The 22639-nt window shown below is 44.0% G+C and overlaps 1 protein-coding gene across 2 annotated transcripts in view; it reads left to right on the plus strand.

Annotated features, from left to right (window-relative positions):
• Positions 1–22639, plus strand: part of LOC106612657 (large neutral amino acids transporter small subunit 4) — a 32271-nt gene that overhangs the window by 2417 nt on the left and 7215 nt on the right. The window contains exons 2-8 of one of the 2 annotated variants that reach the window (XM_014214047.2): positions 466–682; positions 5966–6206; positions 6578–6633; positions 6736–6812; positions 16649–16741; positions 16953–17086; positions 20573–20775. In XM_014214047.2, the coding sequence (XP_014069522.1) occupies positions 466–682; positions 5966–6206; positions 6578–6633; positions 6736–6812; positions 16649–16741; positions 16953–17086; positions 20573–20775 (1021 nt within the window). The remainder of the gene's footprint in view (positions 1–465; positions 683–5965; positions 6207–6577; positions 6634–6735; positions 6813–16648; positions 16742–16952; positions 17087–20572; positions 20776–22639) is intronic. The other variant, XM_014214048.2, reaches the window with a different exon arrangement.

Here is a 22639-nt window from a genome sequence, read left to right on the forward strand (position 1 = left end):
CGATGGGAACAAAACGTTCACGTCGCTGAGAATCTCGCGCCGCACTGGTTCGAACCGGCTGGAACTTGGCCTCACGTGGAGTCACTCTTTGGTCGCGTTATTAATATGCAGCCAATTGTAGAGGTCCAGGAAACTATCTGCCAATCAGAGGGAGCTAGGGCGGGGTTTTGTAGTCCAGGCACGCTCATTGAAGAGCTCAGCTGTTTTGTAATAGTGAAAAATGATTATCCTACAAGGACAAAGACAAGGGAAACCCAGTGACTTAAAGGCTGATAGCTTCCTCTTCTACTGTACACATACCATAATTAGCGTAAGTAGGTATATCCCCCTTATGTATTGGCTACCTCTGATGTATCCCTCACCAAGTCATATACAGTTTCGTATAGTATGAATGTCAAACAACTACCAAATGTGTCTCTTCACACTTAGACCAGACCCTTAATATGTATCAACCTTATCTTCCAGGCCACCAGCCCTCCTTCGTTCTACGAGCCTCATTGTGCCCCTCTTCTCCCCATGAAGATGGCACCCTCCCTGGCCACAGCCTTCTCCAGGCGCTGGTGGATGGCTGTGACTGCGGTCATAGAGAACCTGCTGTTCTCTGCTGTGCTGCTGGGCTGGGGCTCCCTGCTCATCATGCTCAAGTCTGAAGGCTTCTACTCCTACCTCTGCAGAGAACCTGGTAAGGCTGTGTATCATGATGCACTACAATACCCATAATGCTCCGTGTTATAGATCCTGTTTTGTCACTATAGGCGGTTGGGAAATTAAGACAATTGGTCTGATTTAAACAGTATAACACTATTCCAGGTGCTCAAAGTTATTTCATGTTGTAGGCCATTTTTATTACAATGAATAGGAAACCCCAAAAAGGGAATACCGTTATTACATGTGTTATACCTGTGTTATTATACAAGTATTGTAGATGTGAGAATGATGGAAGGTTTTTGTTGCTTCAGTGAATGCGTAGTTGATGTTGCTTTAAATACTTGTTTTCATTGTGACATTTAGCAACGTTTGTTTTTATAGCATTTTTTTCCTATATCTAGTTTTGGGGGGGAAGGGAAAAGGGGATACCTAGTCAGTTGTCCAACTGAATGTGTTCAACTGAAACATGTCTTCAGCAAGTGAGACAGGTGAATGGGTATCACTTGGGCTTGGAAGGTCTGACAAAGATTGAGTGTGTTTTAAGCTATCCTACTTATTATGCTTATTTCATTCAGCAACAAAAGGTGTTTCTATTTCACTACTGTGAGACGAAGAGGACTTTATGTGTCTGTGAGGTTCTAATTCAGTCGCGTTTGTTGGAATGGTGCAACACTTCAATAGTGCTCTGTAGAATAATACCATAAGTTATTTCATTGGGGGTTACAATAGAAGGATGTGATAGAATGTTCAGATCAACTGGATGTTCTGTGGGTGAGGATAGGATGAAGGGGTGGGGGTTTCTAATCCAATCACATTGAGCAGAGGAATTGTATGAGTTTCCACTTACATTTGACATGATCAGTTCCTCCTGAGGGGCTTTGTCTGCTTCAATGCAAATGTAACCAGGGCCATATTCACAGAGTCACAGAGTAGGAGTGCTGATATTACATTTACATTTACATTTAAGTCATTTAGCAGACGCTCTTATCCAGAGCGACTTACAAATTGGTGCATTCACCTTATGATATAGGATCTGTTTCTCCTTTTAGATCATGACTTAGATTACATAGACAGGGAGACCTGATCCTAGATCAGCACTTCTACTCTGAAATGCTTTACGAATACAGGCCCAGAGCAACTACTGCAGAATATGACATAATTGGGGTTTTTGAACAGTTTTTTGATGATGTTGCCATAAAGGACAGCAAGTGGCCTTTTAAAAAATGCACTTATACAGCCTGGCTAGTGTTGAAAGTGTGTGAGAGGGATTTATTATATCATTGTTCAAGACACTTGCGTTGTTTCCAGCCCAGCCAAAGTTGAGCTTTGAGACAAAAAACACATCAATAGCAGTCAGCCTGTTTAATAAGCCTCTAATGCAGCTATGATTCAGAGCTCTCTCTCTCAGTGGGGATTTGATGATTCCACTAAATCATCCACATCACAGAGATGATGGATGAAACCATGGGATGGTGGGATGAAAGTACCAGGTACATTTCCAGGTGCTCATAAGGGCATCTTTTGTTTTATTGGTTTATTTGCATCTAAATGCTACAGCAAACCGGTGACTTGGATCTTTCTCCTCTCTCGCTCTGTCTTTCTCTCTCTCGCTCTGTCTTTCTCTCCCTCTCTCTCTCTTTCTCTCTCCCTGTTCCCATAGTCTATTACTCATCTGTCCTCCTTTCATCTTTCAAATACACAGACACTTAGGGAGGCAGTGGGACTAGAACATATAATAATATCATTAGAACATGGCCTGTGATGGACTAGAACATATAATAATATCATTAGAACATGGCCTGTGATCGACTCAAGAATCCTCTGATCATCTGCCACAGTGTTTTCTATTTTCCAGGCAGCATTTAACATGTGAATAAGCCCTTTCATTTATGCAGATCAGGTCAGTCTTGACACTCTTTCATCCTTGCCTTCTCGTATGTTTTAAAAGATGAATGCATTCAAAAAGGGTATGTGTCAAATAGATTGCTGAGAGTCCTTTATGTGTTTGGTGTCATGGTGACCTTGGTCCCCATATCATTGGTTCCATTGAAAGGATCTGAGATTGGACCGTGGGCTGCTTCTGTTTTGGTTCCTCACCTATCTGCTAATGGAAAAGTTTGTGGTTAGGCTGACATTGGGAAGTGTGAGGCTCGCATTCCTCCCATATGCAACACCGTTGACTCCCAGTCCCTTCACCTCTCTCTCTCCGGCAGCTCTTGTGTTTCGTCACATAAACTAAACTGTCATCATTCCCCCATTGCATTTATCTTGGTAGAGTCTGTTAGTTTAACACTGTAAGGTGTGTACTGTTGACATAGTTGGGTTTACACTCAGTTTAGCTGAGGCATGTTTCACTGACAACGTGGATAGAACATATTGTACAGGAAATATCAAGCCTCTTGTTTTTATTTTTAGTATGAAGCATCCAGTGCCAGTACTATTAAAACTTAATTGACACTTTTTATTTTTATTTAACCTTTATTTAACGAGAATGCCAACAAAAATAATATAATAACTTTTTTTCTGTAATAGAACCTGGAAAAGCATGTTTCATAAATCTTTCATCATCATGTGTGGTGTCCTTGTCTTTGACCCCCCTCCCCCTCCCCCTCGTGTGATTTAAGGTCAGGTCTATGGCAGGGGCACATAGTTGGAGTGTCTGTGTCAGTGTATAGGCCCTATGAGCCTTGTGGCACCTCATGTCGCTAGCTATTGGCAGGAAACACGAGACCCTAGGGCCAGTGTGGAATGAGTGTTATTTCAGCAGAGACTTGAGAGAGCAGAGCGGACTCCCCGCTCACCCCTCACCTCACCCGCCCTGTGATCGCAACGACCTCCCTGACAGAACAGCCTTACTGGCTTCCTTAAACTTGTCTGGTCACAGATCTGTTTGTGCTGTAAACCTTTGTTTGGCTTGATCATAGGAGTTGCCAAGACAGCACAAACAGACCTTGAGCAAGGTACTTAACCCTAATTTGCTCCAGGGGCATTGTACTACTATGACTGACCATGTAAAAATCACATTTCACTGACTGCAACTACAATCTTCCCTGTGGCTCAGTTGGTAGAGCATAGAGCATGGTGTTTGCAATGCCAGCATGGTGTGTGCAGCGCCAGGGTTGTGGGTTCGATTCCCACGGGGGGCCAGTACAAAAAAATGCATGAAATGAAATTGAAATGTATGCATTCACTACTGTAAGTCGCTCTGGATAAGAGCGTCTGCTAAATTACTAAAATGTAAATATATATATATATATTTTTTAAAATCTGGCACCAGGCTAGCTTTTCCAGCTATTTTAATCAGTGTTGTGTCAGTGTTATTAGCGCTCAGTAACAGTGGGATGTTTGCGGTGTTCGGAAGGACAGGAAGGACATTATCTGGAGCTGATGAATCGTCTGTCTGCTCACTGCTTTGAAATAGATAGTGCTTTAAAGGCTTACGATGACGGAAAATACTGTCAGCTGGTTATCTCTGGATACCTCTCTTCCTCTGATGAGTTAACGCGAGGAAATGCAGACGTTCTACGCCGATGGCAACCATTTTCTGGCAACAAAGCTAGTCCGCCGGATTCTGTCTGTCGTTTCCATTTATCACTGATAAGTGATCGGGTCAGACGCATTGAGATTGACACAGCATCTATGGACATGAGTAAGAAACACATCCATTTCCCATTGATGGATGATCAGGTTAAAGATGACAAATATCACATTATGTTGGTGATGTAATAATCTTGTTAGAGCGTGCCTTAGAGTCTGAATGTTCTTATTCAGACTCTAAATTCCATTGAAGAAAGCTGCAGGCGCATAGCTGGAAAGCAGGGCGCGGCTAGATAAATGTGGAAAAACGCTTAGGAAATCAATTTCTCTTTGAATATTGTACGTTAGGTGAACTGTAGTATCATAGCAGTAACGTCACAACCATTTTTTTGTTTCATATGATTTCATATGAACCTGGACCTGGATGTTCTGCGAGTCATTAGAATCATGTTGTAAACCCTCAGAACAGAGAAGTGAAGTGTTTTGTTTGAAGGTGTTATAAGGTAATTGTTGCGCTAACACAGCGTTTGTGCTCCGCGTCACTCAGGGCACTTCCCTTATTAGCTCGGCAGCAGCAGCACAGGCCCACATTGTCTGGATTACTCAGCAGTAAGAGCCCGCCAGCCAGGCAGGCCCAGCTGCCGTTGGCCTTCAACTAACCTATGTGTTAACTACCATCTACCATGACCTTTAACCTACATATTATATAATACAGCCATGTCTACTCACAGCCTCACTCTCAAGAAAACATCAACCTGCTTTTCAAGACTGCTTGAAGAACACCTTGTGTTACCAAAGGTTTTTGGAGAGGTTGTCCAAAGTCACATGACGTCACCTGAGAATAACACTGAAAAAATAACCGTTTGTCTTGCAGCCTATCCTCCCCCAGGCCCTTACTCAATGCCTTACAGCTCCCGTAGGCCACAACAAAAATGTTTTATGAGACTTTTCAATGTCAAGGCTGTTTTGTCTGAGTTAAATTCATGGAGACTGGGGTATTGGCTCCAGTTATTTGTCTCTCCTCAATAACAACAGTAACCTGCCTCATAACCAAGGCACTGGTCTCCAGTCCTTATAACAAACAGTGCTATGAAATATGAAAGACGGAAATAACTAACTGATGATATGATTACTCTGTCTCTATCCTCTTAGGAATTCACTTTGGGAACATTTGGGGGTGCTAAGGGGGTTGGGTTGCCATGGACTTGCCTTGCTTTGGCGGTACAGAGTAGCTTGTTGATCCCAGCAGTTTGGTTGCAGTATCTTTCACTGAGCTTTTACTGTTTACCTGACCTGTCCATGGCTCACACTGTCTCAAGAAAGAGACACACGAGACACAAATGAAACAAAAATAGACACGTGCTGTTGAGATGGATTACTTTTCAAGATGTTTCCTCTGAAATCAATGGCCTCCGGTGAGGGAGGACGTTTCTTAGAACACTTAGAACACAGCAAGAAATGTTGCAATCCAACCCCAAACAACCCTCTGAAGCATTTCATCATTCAGATGGTCCATGGCGTTCTCCAAATAGGCACATTCTATCTAATCAAACTAGAATGTGTGATTGTTTCATCTATGGGTCTTCTGATGAAATTAGCATGACTGTCTTTTCCAATCCCTCCTTGATGGTCGGATCATGCTTAATTTCTCGACCAAAACATCAGGAATCCCTTTTTAATGTATGTTTTTAATATCTTCTACGCATGATGTTAAATCTATTTCCCTCTGGGGCCATAAAGTTGAATTTGAAGGTTCAGTTAAGTTCTCTTGTGCCTCCAGGTAACAGCACCAGTCAGAACCAGTCTGAGACAGTCCAGGTTGTGGATGCGGAGGGGATCACCCAGAGCCCTGTGGTGGAGGAGGATTACCTCCAGATGAATGGCTGGCCCATCTGTAAGGACCAGGATGAGATGCTGAACTTGGCCTTTACTGTGGGTTCCTTCCTCCTCAGTGCCATCACCCTGCCCCTGGGCATTGTCATGGACAAGTATGGCCCACGCAAGCTCCGGCTGCTCGGCAGGTAATAGAACAGAGAAAAGGTAGTATGTACAGTTGCGGCCACTATCATTTAAGCTAAGGTGTTGGGGTGACAGTCTCTGTACCCGGGTTCGAGTCCCGGCAGGGGCTATACACAACATTTGCTATATTGGTGTCAGAAGTGGGATGGCGCCCGGTATTGGCATAATAATTGCCGCATTGCACATGCAAACACGGCGCTCTGAAGTTTTATTGCGATTGTCACAAACACCTATAACTCGGTACAGGGTTTAGTACTTTTTAGTGCCTGCAACTTCCTGCTGCAGATGTTTTTATGTTCTGTTTCTGACTTGGCTTTGGTGTGTCTTCGTATGAATAAACCTTCCTCATATTCAACCTTTTCTGTTATTTCAGTACCTGCTTTGCTTTCTCCTGTATCCTGATCGCTTATGGATCGAGCGACCCCAAGAGTATGCATATTTCTTCATTCTTTCATTATTTACTCATGTTCTATTCTAGTATGTATGTCTGTTCCATCCTGTCTCCTTAACACATATGTTTTCCCTGTACAGATCTGTCCATCCTCATATTCTTTGCTCTGGCTCTGAACGGGTTCGGAGGAATGTGCATGACCTTTACTTCCCTCACGGTAAGTGGTGTCTTCTCCTGTACTGCAGGGAGAGACTGGGGAGGGGACCGAGGGGAGTGAGCAAGGATGCATGTCTGTGGCGGGAGTAGGGAGAGAGGGAAGGGAGCAGAGAGAGATGGGCATGGGGACAGTGGTGAGGAGGGGGGAGTGCGCTAGGGTGCAGGGTGGAATAGGGAGTAGGGAGACAGGGGAGCAGAGAGAGGAGTGGAGATGGAGAGGGGAGCGAAGAGAGAGGAGTGGGGATGGAGAGGGGAGCAGAGAGAGGAGTGGGGATGGAGAGGGGAGCAGAGAGAGGAGTGGGGATGGAGAGGGGAGCAGAGAGAGGAGTGGGGATGGAGAGGGGAGCAGAGAGAGGAGTGGGGATGGAGAGGGGAGCAGAGAGAGGAGTGGGGATGGAGGGGAGCAGAGAGAGGAGTGGGGATGGAGAGGGGAGTGAAGAGAGAGGAGTGGGGATGGAGAGGGGAGCAGAGAGAGGAGTGGAGATGGAGAGGGGAGCAGAGAGAGGAGTGGGGATGGAGAGGGGAGCAGAGAGAGGAGTGGGGATGGAGAGGGGAGCAGAGAGAGGAGTGGGGATGGAGGGGAGCAGAGAGAGGAGTGGGGATGGAGAGGGGAGCAGAGAGAGGAGTGGGGATGGAGAGGGGAGCAGAGAGAGGAGTGGGGATGGAGAGGAGAGCAGAGAGAGGAGTGGGGATGGAGAGGGGAGCAGAGAGAGGAGTGGGGATGGAGAGGGGAGCGAAGAGAGAGGCGTGGGCGGGTGGGACATGGTGATGTCGTCAGCATGGAGAAAGTGCTGTGTCATAGGGAGGCCACATGCAGGCCACATGCAGAGGGAAAAGGAGAGGGATGGAGAGATAGAGTGAGAAAAAAAAGAAAAGAAAGAGAGACAGACCCTGCATTACAAATCTATTATTCAACCGTGCTCTGGTCCAACTGAGAGCCAAAAAAAGACACTTCCTCATTATTCATTCATCATCTTGACAGAGCCCTTTGATTGGTCGTCCCAGACTGTCAGGGTTCACTGGCAGCTAGACTAAATGTTCGGATTCATCTTGCCTTAGGTACAGACGGGTTTCACTGACACAATGGTGTTTACAGATAACGTGGTTTCATTGTTTATCTGCCCCTAAACACAGACAAAGAAAATCACAACAAGTACTTTGAGAGAAAAGAGACACACTGTATGCCGAGCTGACAAACAGGAAGTAGGAAGTCAGTCACACTTAGCGCTGCTGGGGTTCCTTCAACCCCTTCCTGGCAGTTTCCTGCCCCCTGGCCGCCCCACCACGCCCACTGCAGGGGCTCAGAGGGGCTCTGTCTGTTTGTCTGGCTGGCACACACACACACTACCACGACACCCAGAAGCTGCCTAACCGGTTTCTTCTGCCCCCCACTCCCAGTCCTATACTGTTCCTGTGTTTTAATCTTCTCTGGTTTCATTCATTCCCCACGCAAGCATGCCTCAGTCTGTTCTGCTATAGCCGTTTAGTTCCCTCACGTGCGTGTGTACGTGTGCGTGTGTGTGTGCGTGTCAAGGAACTGGTCTTTGGTGTTGTTTCAGCTGTTCTGTTGCAGTAACCTCACGGTGGTAATTCCTTGCTCTGACTAACAGTGTGTTTTACACTGCTGGTCCGGGTTCCGGTTGTTTTTCTACAATGAGGGAAAAAAGTATTTGATCCCCTGCTGATTTTGTACGTTTGCCCACTGACAAAGAAATGATCAGTCTATAATTTTAATGGTAGGTTTATTTGAACAGTGAGAGACAGAATAACAACAAAACAATCCAGAAAAACGCATGTCAGAAATGTTATAAAATGACTTGCATTTTAATGAGGGAAATAAGTATTTGACCCCCTCTCAATCAGAAAGATTTCTGGCCCCAGGTGTCTTTTATACAGGTAACGAGCTGAGATTAGGAGCACACTCTTAAAGGGAGTGCTCCTAATCTCAGCTTGTTACCTGTATAAAAGACACCTGGGAGCCAGAAATCTTTCTGTATATGTCTTTTATACAGGTAACGAGCTGAGATTAGGAGCACACTCTTAAAGGGAGTGCTCCTAATCTCAGTTTGTTACCTGTATAAAAGACACCTGTCCACAGAAGCAATCAATCAATCAGATTCCAAACTCTCCACCAAGACCAAGACCAAAGAGCTCTCCAAGGATGTCAGTGACAAGATTGTAGGAAGGCTGGAATGGGCTACAAGACCATCGCCAAGCAGCTTGGTGAGAAGGTGCCAACAGTTGGTGCGATTATTCGCAAATGGAAGAAACACAAAAGAACTGTCAATCTCCCTCGGCCTGGGGCTCCATGCAAGATCTCACCTCGTGAAGTTGCAATGATCATGAGAACGATGAGGAATCAGCCCAGAACTACACGGGAGGATCTTGTCAATGATCTCAAGGCAGCTGGGACCATAGTCACCAAGAAAACAATTGGTAACACACTACGCCGTGAAGGACTGAAATCCTGCAGCGCCCGCAAGGTCCCCCTGCTCAAGAAAGCACATATACATGCCCGTCTGAAGTTTGCCAATGAACATCTGAATGATTCAGAGGACAACTGGGTGAAAGTGTTGTGTTCAGATGAGACCAAAATGGAGCTCTTTGGCATCAACTCAACTCGCCGTGTTTGGAGGAGGAGGAATGCTGCCTATGACCCCAAGAACACCATCCCCACCGTCAAAGATGGAGGTGGAAACATTATGCTTTGGGGGTGTTTTTCTGCTAAGGGGACAGGACAACTTCACCGCATCAAAGGGATGACGGACAGGGCCATGTACCATCAAATCTTGGGTGAGAACCTCCTTCCCTCAGCCAGGGCATTGAAAATGGGTCGTGGATGGGTATTCCAGCATGACAATGACCCAAAACACACGGCCAAGGCAACAAAGGAATGGCTCAAGAAGAAGCACATTAAGGTCCTGGAGTGGCCTAGCCAGTCTCCAGACCTTAATCCCATAGAAAATCTGTGGAGGGAGCTGAAGGTTAGAGTTGCCAAACGTCAGCCTCGAAACCTCGAGATCTGCAAAGAGGAGTGGGACAAAATCCCTCCTGATGTGTGCAAACCTGGTGGCCAACTACAAGAAACGTCTGACCTCTAATTGCCAACAAGGGTTTTGCCACCAAGTACTAAGTCCTATGTTTTGCAGAGGGGTCAAATACTTATTTCCCTCATTAAAATGCAAATCAATTTATAAAATTTCTGACATTGGTTTTTGGGATTTTTTTGTTGTTATTCTGTCTCTCACTGTTCAAATAAACCTACCATTAAAATTATAGACTAATCATGTCTTTGTCAGTGGGCAAACGTCTAAAATCAGCAGGGGATCAAATACTTTTTTCCCTCACTGTACAGCCGGACCTTTTTCTTCCAAACTTTCTTCTCCTCTCTCCTCCCGGGTGTGGGGGTCAAAGGTTGTCACAGAGGAAAACATTATATTTTTTTATTCAAATGTAGCCTTTTTTGTACAAAAGCCAAATGGATACATTGCATCTCATTCAATGAGTCTGAACTCATTGAGTTATTCCCCTACAGACAGCTGTGTTAAGGTTTATTCTGCATTCAAAGTCGTCTGGATTGTAGATTTACACAAAAGGAAAGGTATACAACACGATACCCCTTTTCTTTGTTTCTATGTGTTCTCTTCTTCCTGGCTCTTCTAATTTGCTGAAAGGGAGTGGTTTGGCAGCTTGCCCCCTCACCCCTTCCCTCTCTCTATGATTGCACACTCAGCATTCTGTGTCCCAGGTGTTACAGCTGCAGAAAAACAAGTGGAGGAGAACCAAAGGCGGAAAAGGAGAACTCGCCTTTACACACCTCTGTTTTCTATCAGTAAACTGCCTAGCCTATCTCTGTCTGCTCGCAGCCCTTCTCCTGTTACCAGCAGCAGGCTGTCTGTCTCTCCCTCTCTCTTCTCCTTCCCTCCCTCCCTCTTCTTTTTAATAGCTTTGACCTCAATCTCTCCTTCAGTCAGCTATAGTATTAGTAATCACCACTGCTTATATCTCTCCTAACCATCCTCTATCCATCTTTCTCTCAACCAGATCCCCCCAACTCCTCTCTCCGCACTCCTCCCACACATACATAAACACACACACACATACATACATACACACACAGCGCTCCTCCTCTTGTACATTGCGACATTTGTTATGATTATTCTATTATCTCTGAGTCATATTTTGCACGAAACACTAATCCTTTCTATTTTATGACTTCTTCATTGGTCCCAATCCCTCTCTGGGATCTGTGTCACTGGGTTCTCGGGGAGGAATTAAGTTTCAGTCTGGCTCGATAAACCTAGATGATTCTTTACTACTTCCTGGCACTTGGAAAGGGAACGACGGGGAGAGAGGTAGAGAGATGAATGTCAAAGGTAAAGTGAACTGTTGCTAGTCCCAGATCTGCATTTGATGTTCTCTTGCCAGGAAAGCACAAACAGATCTTGGACCAGGCTAGACTAATGATAGCTCCTCTCTACTCAGACAGGGTCACCACCACATACACCGACCCCCCCTGCCTGTAAAATGTCCTGCCATCAGATGTTTACTTGCTAACTGGTGCTTGATGACACTAATAGAATGTGGAGGCACTGATCTCAGGGTCATGTTGATTGACTTATTAAAAGACCGTCAACTGCTGCACATGATGTTGTTTGCACCATGCACTTAGCTTTAGGTTTGATAGGGGTGGATAGGGATTCACAGCAAGGCCAGAAATGCAAAACAAAGTGTTGATGAGAACGAGGGAGGGAGAGAGAGAGTGGTAGAGTGATGGCACGGAGATGGAGATATTCAGGCTGGTGTTGTCTGCGTGTGGTTCGTCAGGGACACAGCATGTTGACTCATTTTATGATGGCGTTCTGTCCTGTCAGGATTGGACCGGTTTGTACTGGTTTCCTTTGGCTGATGAGAACCAGTCCAGTAAGCAGTGAAGCTTTTTACGCAACAGCAGCCCCTCACTTCTCTGTTTCCCCCCTTCTGTCAATATCCTCCTTGTCTGTTCTCTCTGGCCTTTGTGCTTTAGAGGCTTTTAGTTATTCCACTCTTTCACTCTCCTCGTTTCTCTCCCACTTTTGTCTCCCTCTGTCTCCGTCTGCTGCACTCGAGATAACGATCATTGCTGCCGTCACACAGAAGAATCAGATGAACCCAGGCTAGGGTTTGTTTTTCAAGTAGAACTGCAGTGCACACATTTGAGACACATATGCAATCAATAAAATATATTTACAAATCCCTTTTTACATCAGCAGATGTCACAAAGTGCTGATACAGAAACCCAGCCTTTAACCCCAAACAGCACTTCTCCTTGTTAGCAACATTTTGATATGGAAAGTGTAGAATGTGTAGTATTTACTTAGATACGAATAGGATAAGACTGTCTCCCTTAATGGCTTTAGAGCAGGTATTCCCAAACCGGGGTATGCACACCCCCAGGGGTACGTGCAGTGCCGTCGTGGGTACGCCAAATCAAAATGTGATTCACATTTAAAAATAAATATATATATTATTATCATTTTTTCTTCACATTTTCAAACAGTCCATTTATATTTTCCAACGAGGCTATATATATGGATGAGGTTTTTTTCTCACCTGAGTAGCCTCGTTTCACTGCCATAAATAAAATGAAACCATCTAGTGTTCAGTGAAATAACACCATGTCAAATAATTAACATCCAATCACATAACCGTTACTCTCCTGCGGGAATTCCACTAATGGTCCATATGTAGCCAAACGTAGCTGCTGCTCATGTTGGTAGTATCTGTACTGATGGCACAAAAGCCATGACAGGGAGACATAGTGGAGTGGTAACGAGCATGCAAACAGTTGCTCCCGATGCCCCTTGGGTATACTGCAGCATCCACCAAGAGGCTCTTGCTGCCAAGGGAATTCCTGACAGCTTGAAAGACGTTTTGGACACTAAAGTGAAAATGGTTAACTTTGTTAAAGCAAGGCCCCTGAACTCTTGTGTTTTTTCTGAACTATGCAAGGATTTGGGCAGCGACCATGTAACGCTTTTACAACATACAGAAGTGCGCTGGTTATCAAGGGGCAAAGTATTGACACGATCTTAAAGTTTTATTTACTGACCATCATTTTCACTTGTCTGACCGCTTGCATGATGACGAGTTTCTCACACGACTGGCCTGAATCTAGGATTACAGGGACTCTCCGCAACTATATTCAATGTGTGGGACAAAATTGAGGCTATGATTAAGAAGTCGGAGCTCTTCTCTGTCTGCATTAACAAGGACAACACACAGGTCTTTCCATCATTGTATGATTTTTTGTGTGCAAATGAACTCAAGCTTACGGACAATGTTAAATGTGATATAGCAAAGCACCTGAGTGAGTTGGGTGTGCAAATACGCTGGTACTTTCCCAAAATGGATGACACAAACAACTGGATTTGTTATCCCTTTCATGTCCTGCCTCCAGTCCACTTACCGATATATGAACAAGAGAGCGTCATCGAAATTGTAACAAGCGGTTCTGTGAAAATTGAATTGAATCAGAAGCCACTGCCAGATTTCTGGATTGGGCTGTGCTCAGAGTATCCTGCCTTGGCAAATCACGCTGTTAAAACACTGATGCACTTTGCAACCACATACCTATGTGAGAGTGGATTCTCTGCCCTCACTAGCATGAAAACTAAATACAGGCATAGACTGTGTGTGTGGAAAATTATTTAAGACAGACTCTCTCCAATACAACCCAACATTGCAGAGTTATGTGCATCCTTTCAACCGCACCCTTCTCATTAACCTGTGGTGAGTTATTTGGTCATCGTAAATTGTGAATAAGGCTTTGTATGTAAGATGGTTAAATAAAGAGCAAAATGATTGATTATTATTATATTATTATTTGTGCCTTGGTCCTATAAGAGCTCTTTGTCTCTTCCCACGAGCCGGGTTGTGACAGAAACTCACACTAATTCTTATGTTTAATAAATGTATTGTATAGTGTGTGTGTGGCAGGCTTACAATGATGGCGAAATAACAACATTTGAGAGTGCGCTGACCCTGGTGCTAGAGGGGGTACGCAGCTGGAGGTTGAATGTTTGAAGGGGTACGGGACTATAAAATGTTTGGTAACCACTGCTTTAGAGGATCACTGCTTACCACAGGCATTCTTTACTGTCTGTAAACATCACTCAGCATCTCAGATAGGGATTTTCTCAATCGTCTCAAGTGATAACTACTAGTACGTAGCCTAGTGAATGTATGAAAGTGTATTGTAGACGTTTTGTTATCTGTTCAGGGCACAGACACGGCACTGGCTGCAGTGTATAGATCCGGAGGGATCAGCCTGTATTGATTAAAGACTCCGGGATTGCCCATCAAGTTGTTGCTCCCCCACAACATAGCAACCTTGTTTAGTTTCCAGTACATCCTATGGAGTTAGATGCTACTCATAGTCCAACACTCTACAAACAGACTTTTATCTTTTATCTCCATGACTGTCCAGATCCCATAATGTAGCCAAATAGAGATTGGTAGATGAATGCAGTCACATTTGTATTGACCTTGCCTTTTCTGCTTGGCTCTAGCAGAGCTAACAGAGACGGGGCTGTGCCCCAAATGGCACCCTATTCCCTGTATTGTGCACTACTTTGTACAGGGTCCATAGGGACTTGGTCAAATGTAGTACACTACGCAGGGAATAGGGTACCATTTGGGATGTGGACAGAGACAGTATTCATGAAACAGGAACAGGTAATATCTCAGGTGAAGAGTTAGCCAATCATTAACCAGCCCTGGGTTGTTGTTTCTGTCTCTAGAAGACACTGTATTTAGTCATGCCTGATGGTGCCGAATTCAGGAAGTGCTCCGAAATCGGAACACTGCACGGTGGCCAGGCAGATTAGGAAGACAAACTCAAGGCTGCAATGCTATCAGGGCCAGGTTCAGTAGGCAAGCATTGTTCAACGTTGCAGAGAGAAATGTCATTATTAGTGCTGACGTCCTTATTCAACATGACATAAAGTATTTATATCTAAATGTTCTACAACGTAGTGCCCCAAGGCTTTTTTTCGAGGTGTACACAGATCCTGTTTCCCAACATGAGCCTGTCCTCACAAGCTGTACATCTACCTCCTTCATTACGTTGACAGCTGGATATCCTTCTTATTATGTCATAGATATAAGACATAATTATGTGGTTTGGTTTCTGCACGTGAACGAGATGGAGGAAACTTGTTTGTGGCGGTTTGTTTTGGAACCCCCACAGTAACTCTCAGTCAAACTGACTTCAGACCACTAAAACTAATGAGGCTGTACTGTAATTGCAGCATTTTAGGCTTGGAGCTGGTTTGGACCTTCAGATGTTGTTGATGTTTTAGGCTTTACCTTCTGTTGACAATTCATTATTTTCCCCTTCCCCCCATGTCCTTAATTTGATCAAAGGCAGGTGAACTCGTTCCATTACTTCCAAACCTGGTAAACAAAAATATTAGCAGAACAGACAGACAAAGGTTGACTGGGATATAGGTTAGTGTCTTTTGGGGGCTGTGCTTGTCTGTCTGTGACTGACTCAGTGAGGTCAGGTGACACACTGACAGTCTGGTGTTGACAGATAAATAGGTGAACTGAGGAGAGCAATGCAATGGAAAGCACATCATTATTGTTAAGTCATTTTCTTGTTACTTTTTGCCTTGCATAAGACCAGTGTTTCTCTCCTCTGTCTGCCTGCCTGATAATACAGTCACACACACACACACATGTTTGTTTTACTATCCTTGTGGGGACCAAACAATTGATTCCCATTCAAAATCCTATTTTTCCTAACCCATAACCTAACCTTAAAACCCCTAAACCTAATCCTAATTGTAACCATAACCCCTAAGCCTAAAATACAGTTTTTCCTTGTGGGGACTGGCGAAATCTCCCCACTTCTGGTCCCCACAAGGATAGTAAAACCAAACACACATGAACACACACACATGAACACACACACGTCTTCTTATCCTGCTAACTAGGCACCAGTGCTGAGTTGCAGTAGAGGTTTACTCACTCCTACTGTAAGTGTTATAATAGAGATGTTTCCAGCTCATTTCACTTCTCCAGGAGGACTGGAATGTGATTGTTAGTGTAGATGTTTTGATTCTGCCGTTAACCTTTGCTCCAATTAGTGGTCGAGGGTAATGACGTCTGGGGAGGCCACGGCACGGGGTGAGAGATTTCCTCCGCGGCTCTAACAAGCAGGGAACCTGTGGTGAGGGTGGATGGACGGATGTGCCATGAAACAGTTATGTTCAGGAGTTGTTGCACTGGTGAATGGCTCAGTCGGTACATTTTTGGTGTGTTTCTGTCAGTGGCGTTTTTTTCCCCTTCCCCGACTCTGCCATGGGAGATTGAAGTGCACACACAGTAGAGATATGGAGGGCTGCCTAGTCTGCCAGACAGATGTTGCTCTCCCCCTTTTTAATTGTTTCTTTCTCTATCTCTCTCCTTCCCTTCCCCCCTCTCTCCCTACTTCTCTGCTCAAGGACAGTTGTTTACAGTTAGGAGTTGAGTTGGGAACAACCTGCGCTCTAACCTCAAGTAGAGGGCTAAATATGCAAGCTGCTCTGGACTTTCTCTCACTGCCATAAATAGTGTGGGGAAAGCAACACCAAGACTCCGCCCACATTACTCATTCTATGTCAACAACCTCCAAAAAACAGTCAGGATTTCCTAATGTGATGTCATGCCTTACATTTTTGGAAAAACTGTTTTTGTTTAATGCGTGCGTGTCTCTATGGCTATGCATGTGTTTTTACACAAGTGAATGCATTGATCTGATTTAAGCGTGGCCTAATCATATATCCTTACGCTTTCTTTTGTTTTTCTCCTCAGCTGCCCAATATGTTTGGTGATCTTCGTTCCACCTTCATCGCTCTCATGATTGGATCGTATGCATCCTCCGCTGTCACCTTCCCTGGGATCAAGGTAGCTTGCACACACGCACATCTACTTAGCTAGTCTACACATGCATGCATACCATGCACACCATTATGGCGGTTAGCTATCAAGGCTAACTATGCTTTCTACTATCAGGGCTACCAATTTTACTCTACTTTCCTATTCCCACATGTCAATGTGAAGGTCAGACATAGAGGCTAATGTTGTGGTTGTTGGTCCCTGCTTCCTCTCTCGTCAGGTGATCTATGACTTAGGAGCCACCTTCATCACCATCCTGCTGGTGTGGGCTGCCTGCGCTGGCCTCGTCTTCATCAACTGCTTCTTCAACTGGCCCCTGGAGCCCTTCCCTGGACCTGAGGATATGGACTACACGTAAGACACTCCTTATCATCACACTCCTAAACATCACACTCCTTAACATCACACTCCTTAACATCACACTCCTAAACATCACACTCCTAAACATCACACTTAAAACATCCCAACCTAACATCACACTCCTAAACATCACACTCCTAAACATCACACTCCTAAACATCACACTCCTAAACATCACACTCCTAAACATCACACTCCTAAACATCACACTCCTAAACATCACACTCCTAAACATCACACTCCTAAACATCACACTCCCTAAACATCACACTCCTAAACATCACACTCTATAACATCACACTCTATAACATCACACTCTATAACATCACACTCCTAAACATCACACTCCATAACATCACACTCCATAACATCACACTCCATAACATCACACTCCATAACATCACACTCCTAAACATCACACTCCTAAACATCACACTCCTAAACATCACACTCCTAAACATCACACTCCTAAACATCACACTCCCTAACATCACACTCCATAACATCACACTCCATAACATCACACTCCATAACATCACACTCCATAACATCACACTCCATAACATCACACTCCTAAACATCACACTCCTAAACATCACACTCCTAAACATCACACTCCATAACATCACACTCCATAACATCACACTCCTAAACATCACACTCCATAACATCACACTCCCTAACATCACACTCCTTAACATCACACTCCTTAACATCACACTCCTAAACATCACACTCCATAACATCACACTCCTAAACATCACACTCCATAACATCACACTCCCTAACATCATACTCCTAAACATCACACTCCTAAACATCACACTCCATAACATCACACTCCTAAACATCACACTCCATAACATCACACTCCCTAACATCACACTCCAGGGGCTACAGGTTAGCAATGAACCCCGAGCCGGGATTGCTAACAAGGCTGGAAATTCAAAACATCAAAAATCTAATAATTTCAATTTCTCAAACAATCAACTATTTTACACAATTTAAATGATAAACATCTCCTTAATCTAACCACATTGTTCGATTTTCAAAGAGGCTTTACGGCAAAAGCATAAAGTTAGATTATGTTAGGACAGTACATAGCCACAAAAGTACAAACATCCATTTTCAATTCAAGGTCAGGCGTCACCAAAAGCAGAAACCAGCTAGAATTATGCACTAACTTTTGTCAATCTCCATCAGATGACACTCCTAGGACATTATGTTATACAATACATGCATTTTTTGTTCCATCAAGTTCATATTTATATCCAAAAACAGCATTTTACAGTAGCGTGAAATTCAGATTTTTTTCTTCTCTGAAACGCTTCCGGTGAACATAACAACATTTCTATTCGAAAACATTGGTAAATTATAATATTGTCATTCAAAGAATAATATATTATCATCTCGTAATTGCTACCGAATGGCCAGATCTCAAAATAACTTTACTGGGAAATCACATTTTGCAATAAACGGGGTGCTATGCTAAGAACAACAGGCTATGCTATACAGTTAGCATCATCTAAAATCGATAATAACATTGTAAATATCCCCTTACCTTTGATTATCTCCATCAGAAGGCAGGCATCCCAGGTCCGGAACAAATGTGGTTTCTTTTGACAAAGTTCATAATTTATGTCCAAATAACACCAAGTACTTAGCGTTCATTATGCTCCCACAAAACGTGGTGGGGGGAGTGTAATTCACGCCGAAAAGCTAAAAAAAAACTAGTAAATAATCTATTTATGTTCGTTCAAACATGTCAAATGTTGTTTAGCATTCATCTTTTGGTCCATTTTTAACGTTAAACATCAGTAATATTTTCACACAACCTATCCTATGTCTAGATAAACAATGAAGACAAAACTCACGTTTCTCAGATTTATGCGCAGGCGCAAAAAAATGAAGTGATGACATGTCAACTTCCTTGGATTCTAATTTGCTCTCTGTTTATCATAGACGCTTCAAACAACTTTATAAAGATCGTTGACATCTAGTGGAAGCCGTAGGTGTTGCGAAATGAATCCTTTCTCACTATGGTATCTATAAAACAATGACACTAAATAGTACAGTCACAAAATTCACATTTTTTTTGATCTATTTTTCACAGGTTTTTGCCTGCAATATGAGTTTTGTTATACTTACAGACACCATTCAAACTGTTTTAGAAAATTCAGAGTGTTTTCTATCCGAATGTGTTAATAATATGCATATCCTAGCTTCTGAGTTGGTGTAGGAGGCAGTTAAAAATGGGCACATATTTTTTTCAAAATCTCTCAATACTGCCCCCGAGCCCCAACAGGCATCACACTCCTAAACATCACACTCCTAAACATCACACTCCATAACATCACACTCCATAACATCACACTCCATAACATCACACTCCTAAACATCACACTCCTAAACATCACACTCCATAACATCACACTCCATAACATCACACTCCATAACATCACACTCCATAACATCACACTCCATAACATCACACTCCTAAACATCACACTCCCTAACATCACACTCCATAACATCACACTCCTAAACATCACACTCCTAAACATCACACTCCCTAACATCACACTCCCTAACATCACACTCCCTAACATCACACTCCCTAACATCACACTCCATAACATCACACTCCATAACATCACACTCCCTAACATCACACTCCATAACATCACACTCCATAACATCACACTCCAAAACATCACACTCCATAACATCACACTCCATAACATCACACTCCAAAACATCACACTCCATAACATCACACTCCATAACATCACACTCCATAACATCACACTCCATAACATCACACTCCATAACATCACACTCCCTAACATCACACTCCTAAACATCACACTCCTAAACATCACACTCCATAACATCACACTCCATAACATCACACTCCATAACATCACACTCCATAACATCACACTCCATAACATCACACTCCATAACATCACACTCCCTAACATAAAATGAGTTAGCTTTTCTAGTTGTTTTTTGTTTTACAGCATATTTCCATTCCTGGTAACCTAAATATCGCAGACATCCCCTTAACCTAATATTAGTTTATTATTACTAGTATTTGTTCATTATATCATTAGTTATGTCCGTAGTTGTAACCTAATAGACAGACAGTTCCTAAAATTAGCCAACAATGACAGGTTTAGGGGATAATACTAGGACTTGAGGTTCAACAACTTAAGCTGGAGTAGGAATATTAAGGCCTTCTATAGAGTCTCCATTCTCCTTGGAGAAACACTACATCCCCCAGCACACATTCCTCTGCAGCATGGCGAAGGCTTGAGGCCCTGTAAAACAGGAAATCTAATGAGATGAGGAGCTCAGCTGGCTTTGCTCTCATTCACCTGGATTTTGTCTCATTCTTTGCTCTGTTTTTTCCTCCTCCCCCGCTCCCTTTCTCCCTCTCTCTCCCTCCCTTTCTCTCTCTCTGTCTCTCTCCCTCAGTGTGAAGATCAAGTTCAGCTGGCTGGGCTTTGACCATAAGATCACTGGAAAGCAGTTTTACCGCCAGGTGACCACGGTGGGGAGACGACTCAGCGTGGGGAACAGCATGAAGCAAAACCCCAAGGAGCTGGCCCTACAGGAGGGCAACAAGCTGTGTCTCTCCACCGTTGACCTGGAGGTCCAGTGCAAGTCTCAGGAGGAATGTAAGTGTCTGGCCAGGCCACATCTGTTCATCCCAGACCATAGAACATGACTCAGCTCTCTGCTTTTGATGTCTTTCAGATCGAGAGTAGGAAAATAAATAATGCATTTTCTGTGCACATTGTGAGTGTGATGGGGTTCATTGTCTAAATGGATTTGCCATAATGGGTTTCAAGCTCTGAACCTCCACAAATCCATACTTCATGAGGCCAGTTTCCTTGTTACACCATTTTGAATAATTTGGACACAACAAAGGACATGTCTGCCAGAAACCTGTCTGATGTTAAGCTGTCCAACTACTTCACCAACACAATATCCTGCTCCAGCCATGGTGTACAATTTAGATAGGAGCAGACTGACAGAGAAAAATAGATCCAACACAACAATACAATGGATCATTGTAGCCCTGCTTTGTGGGTAAACAGAGGTAAACAATCAACCATATGCAAGATCTGGGCCTGTATCTTGTACTGATCTAGGATAAGGTCCCCCCCTTTTCATATAATCCTATTCTTAATGATGTAAATGGCTAAACTGATCCTAGATACAGGCCTATATCTAGCATATGGTCGACTGTTCCTATATGATGGATTGCTATTCCATACTCTACAACTCTTTGTAAAGAAGGGCTCTGACTTCATCGGTGCAATGTAGATGTTTCAGAGTGGGCTCGCCCACCAGCCAGTGTTTTGGTCCCAGCCGCCAGCTTGTCTGAGGGAGCGCTGTCATTGGCGCTGAGGTCATCAAGGCCATCCTCCCTCTCCCAAATTAAATTCTGCAAACGCACAACTGGCTATGCACTTTGCCTTCACTAACCTAGATCTGTACACTGCAATTAGCCACAAACCTCCAAAACACCCTCAAATCAGCCACGTGACCCCTCCTCACCTCCGCTGTGCTCCCTCCGCACCCCCTCTCTCCCTCGGGCTCGGCCTGAGGGTCACAAACTCCCAGCGGGGCGCCCTGTGGTTCTCTGCAAGCTCTCTTTGGTACCGAACGGACCGTGCAATCGATTCGGACCGCATTCCAAGAAGTGCCGCTCGGGTGGCGGTGGTGGGGCGGGCCAGAGGGCAGACAGCAGTCAGTAAGGTCCAAGGGGGGTCATTATACACACAGGATGGATGCCTGCGGTTCTGTAACCCTGCTGGACAAGTTCCACGTGTCAGGAGGTTTTTAAGGGGCCCCTTGCTAAGGGCCAACTCCCCATGCCTCTCTCTTTCTCTTCTGTCTCTCTGTTTCTCTGTCTTTCTGTCTCTCTTTCTCTCTCTCTCTCTCTCTCTCTCTCTCACACACACACACACACACACACACACACACACACACACACACATATATATATATCTGTGTTTGCCCACTCATCATTCTGATGCATGTGATGGTGGGGATTTATTTGGTTGTTAGGAGTTTTTTCCCTTTCGAAGATGACTCACTCAAAGATACTTTGGTGCCTGGGACCTGTTTTGTGGATCGGTTGTGAGAGCAAAATTGCAAGATTATGTTATAATGCTGTAATTGCATCAAATGGTTGTTTTATGCAACAGAATAGAGGGTTCATATAACTCTATTGTGTCTGTGTGAACTGAAAGTGGGCCTCTGGGGGATTTAACACGGACAGGAAATGCACAATGTTTTTGGGTGATAGCACATTCCAGAGCATGAGTTAATATTTGTGTACTGGGGTATCAGGGGGAGATGGCTCCAGTATGGAGTTGGGGGGCCAGACCCTGGTCTCTACACAACAAGGACCGTTTTTACAGCAGATACTGTCTAATGTGAATTCTAAGTATCTTTCATACAAAATCTTAACCTTGTGACCCATTCCATACATCTGTTGTGTGTCATGTAGACTCAAGGAGGATGGACTTT

This window comes from Salmo salar, chromosome ssa09, assembly GCF_905237065.1.
Source record: "Salmo salar chromosome ssa09, Ssal_v3.1, whole genome shotgun sequence".
In the NCBI taxonomy this organism is placed as follows: domain Eukaryota; kingdom Metazoa; phylum Chordata; class Actinopteri; order Salmoniformes; family Salmonidae; genus Salmo; species Salmo salar.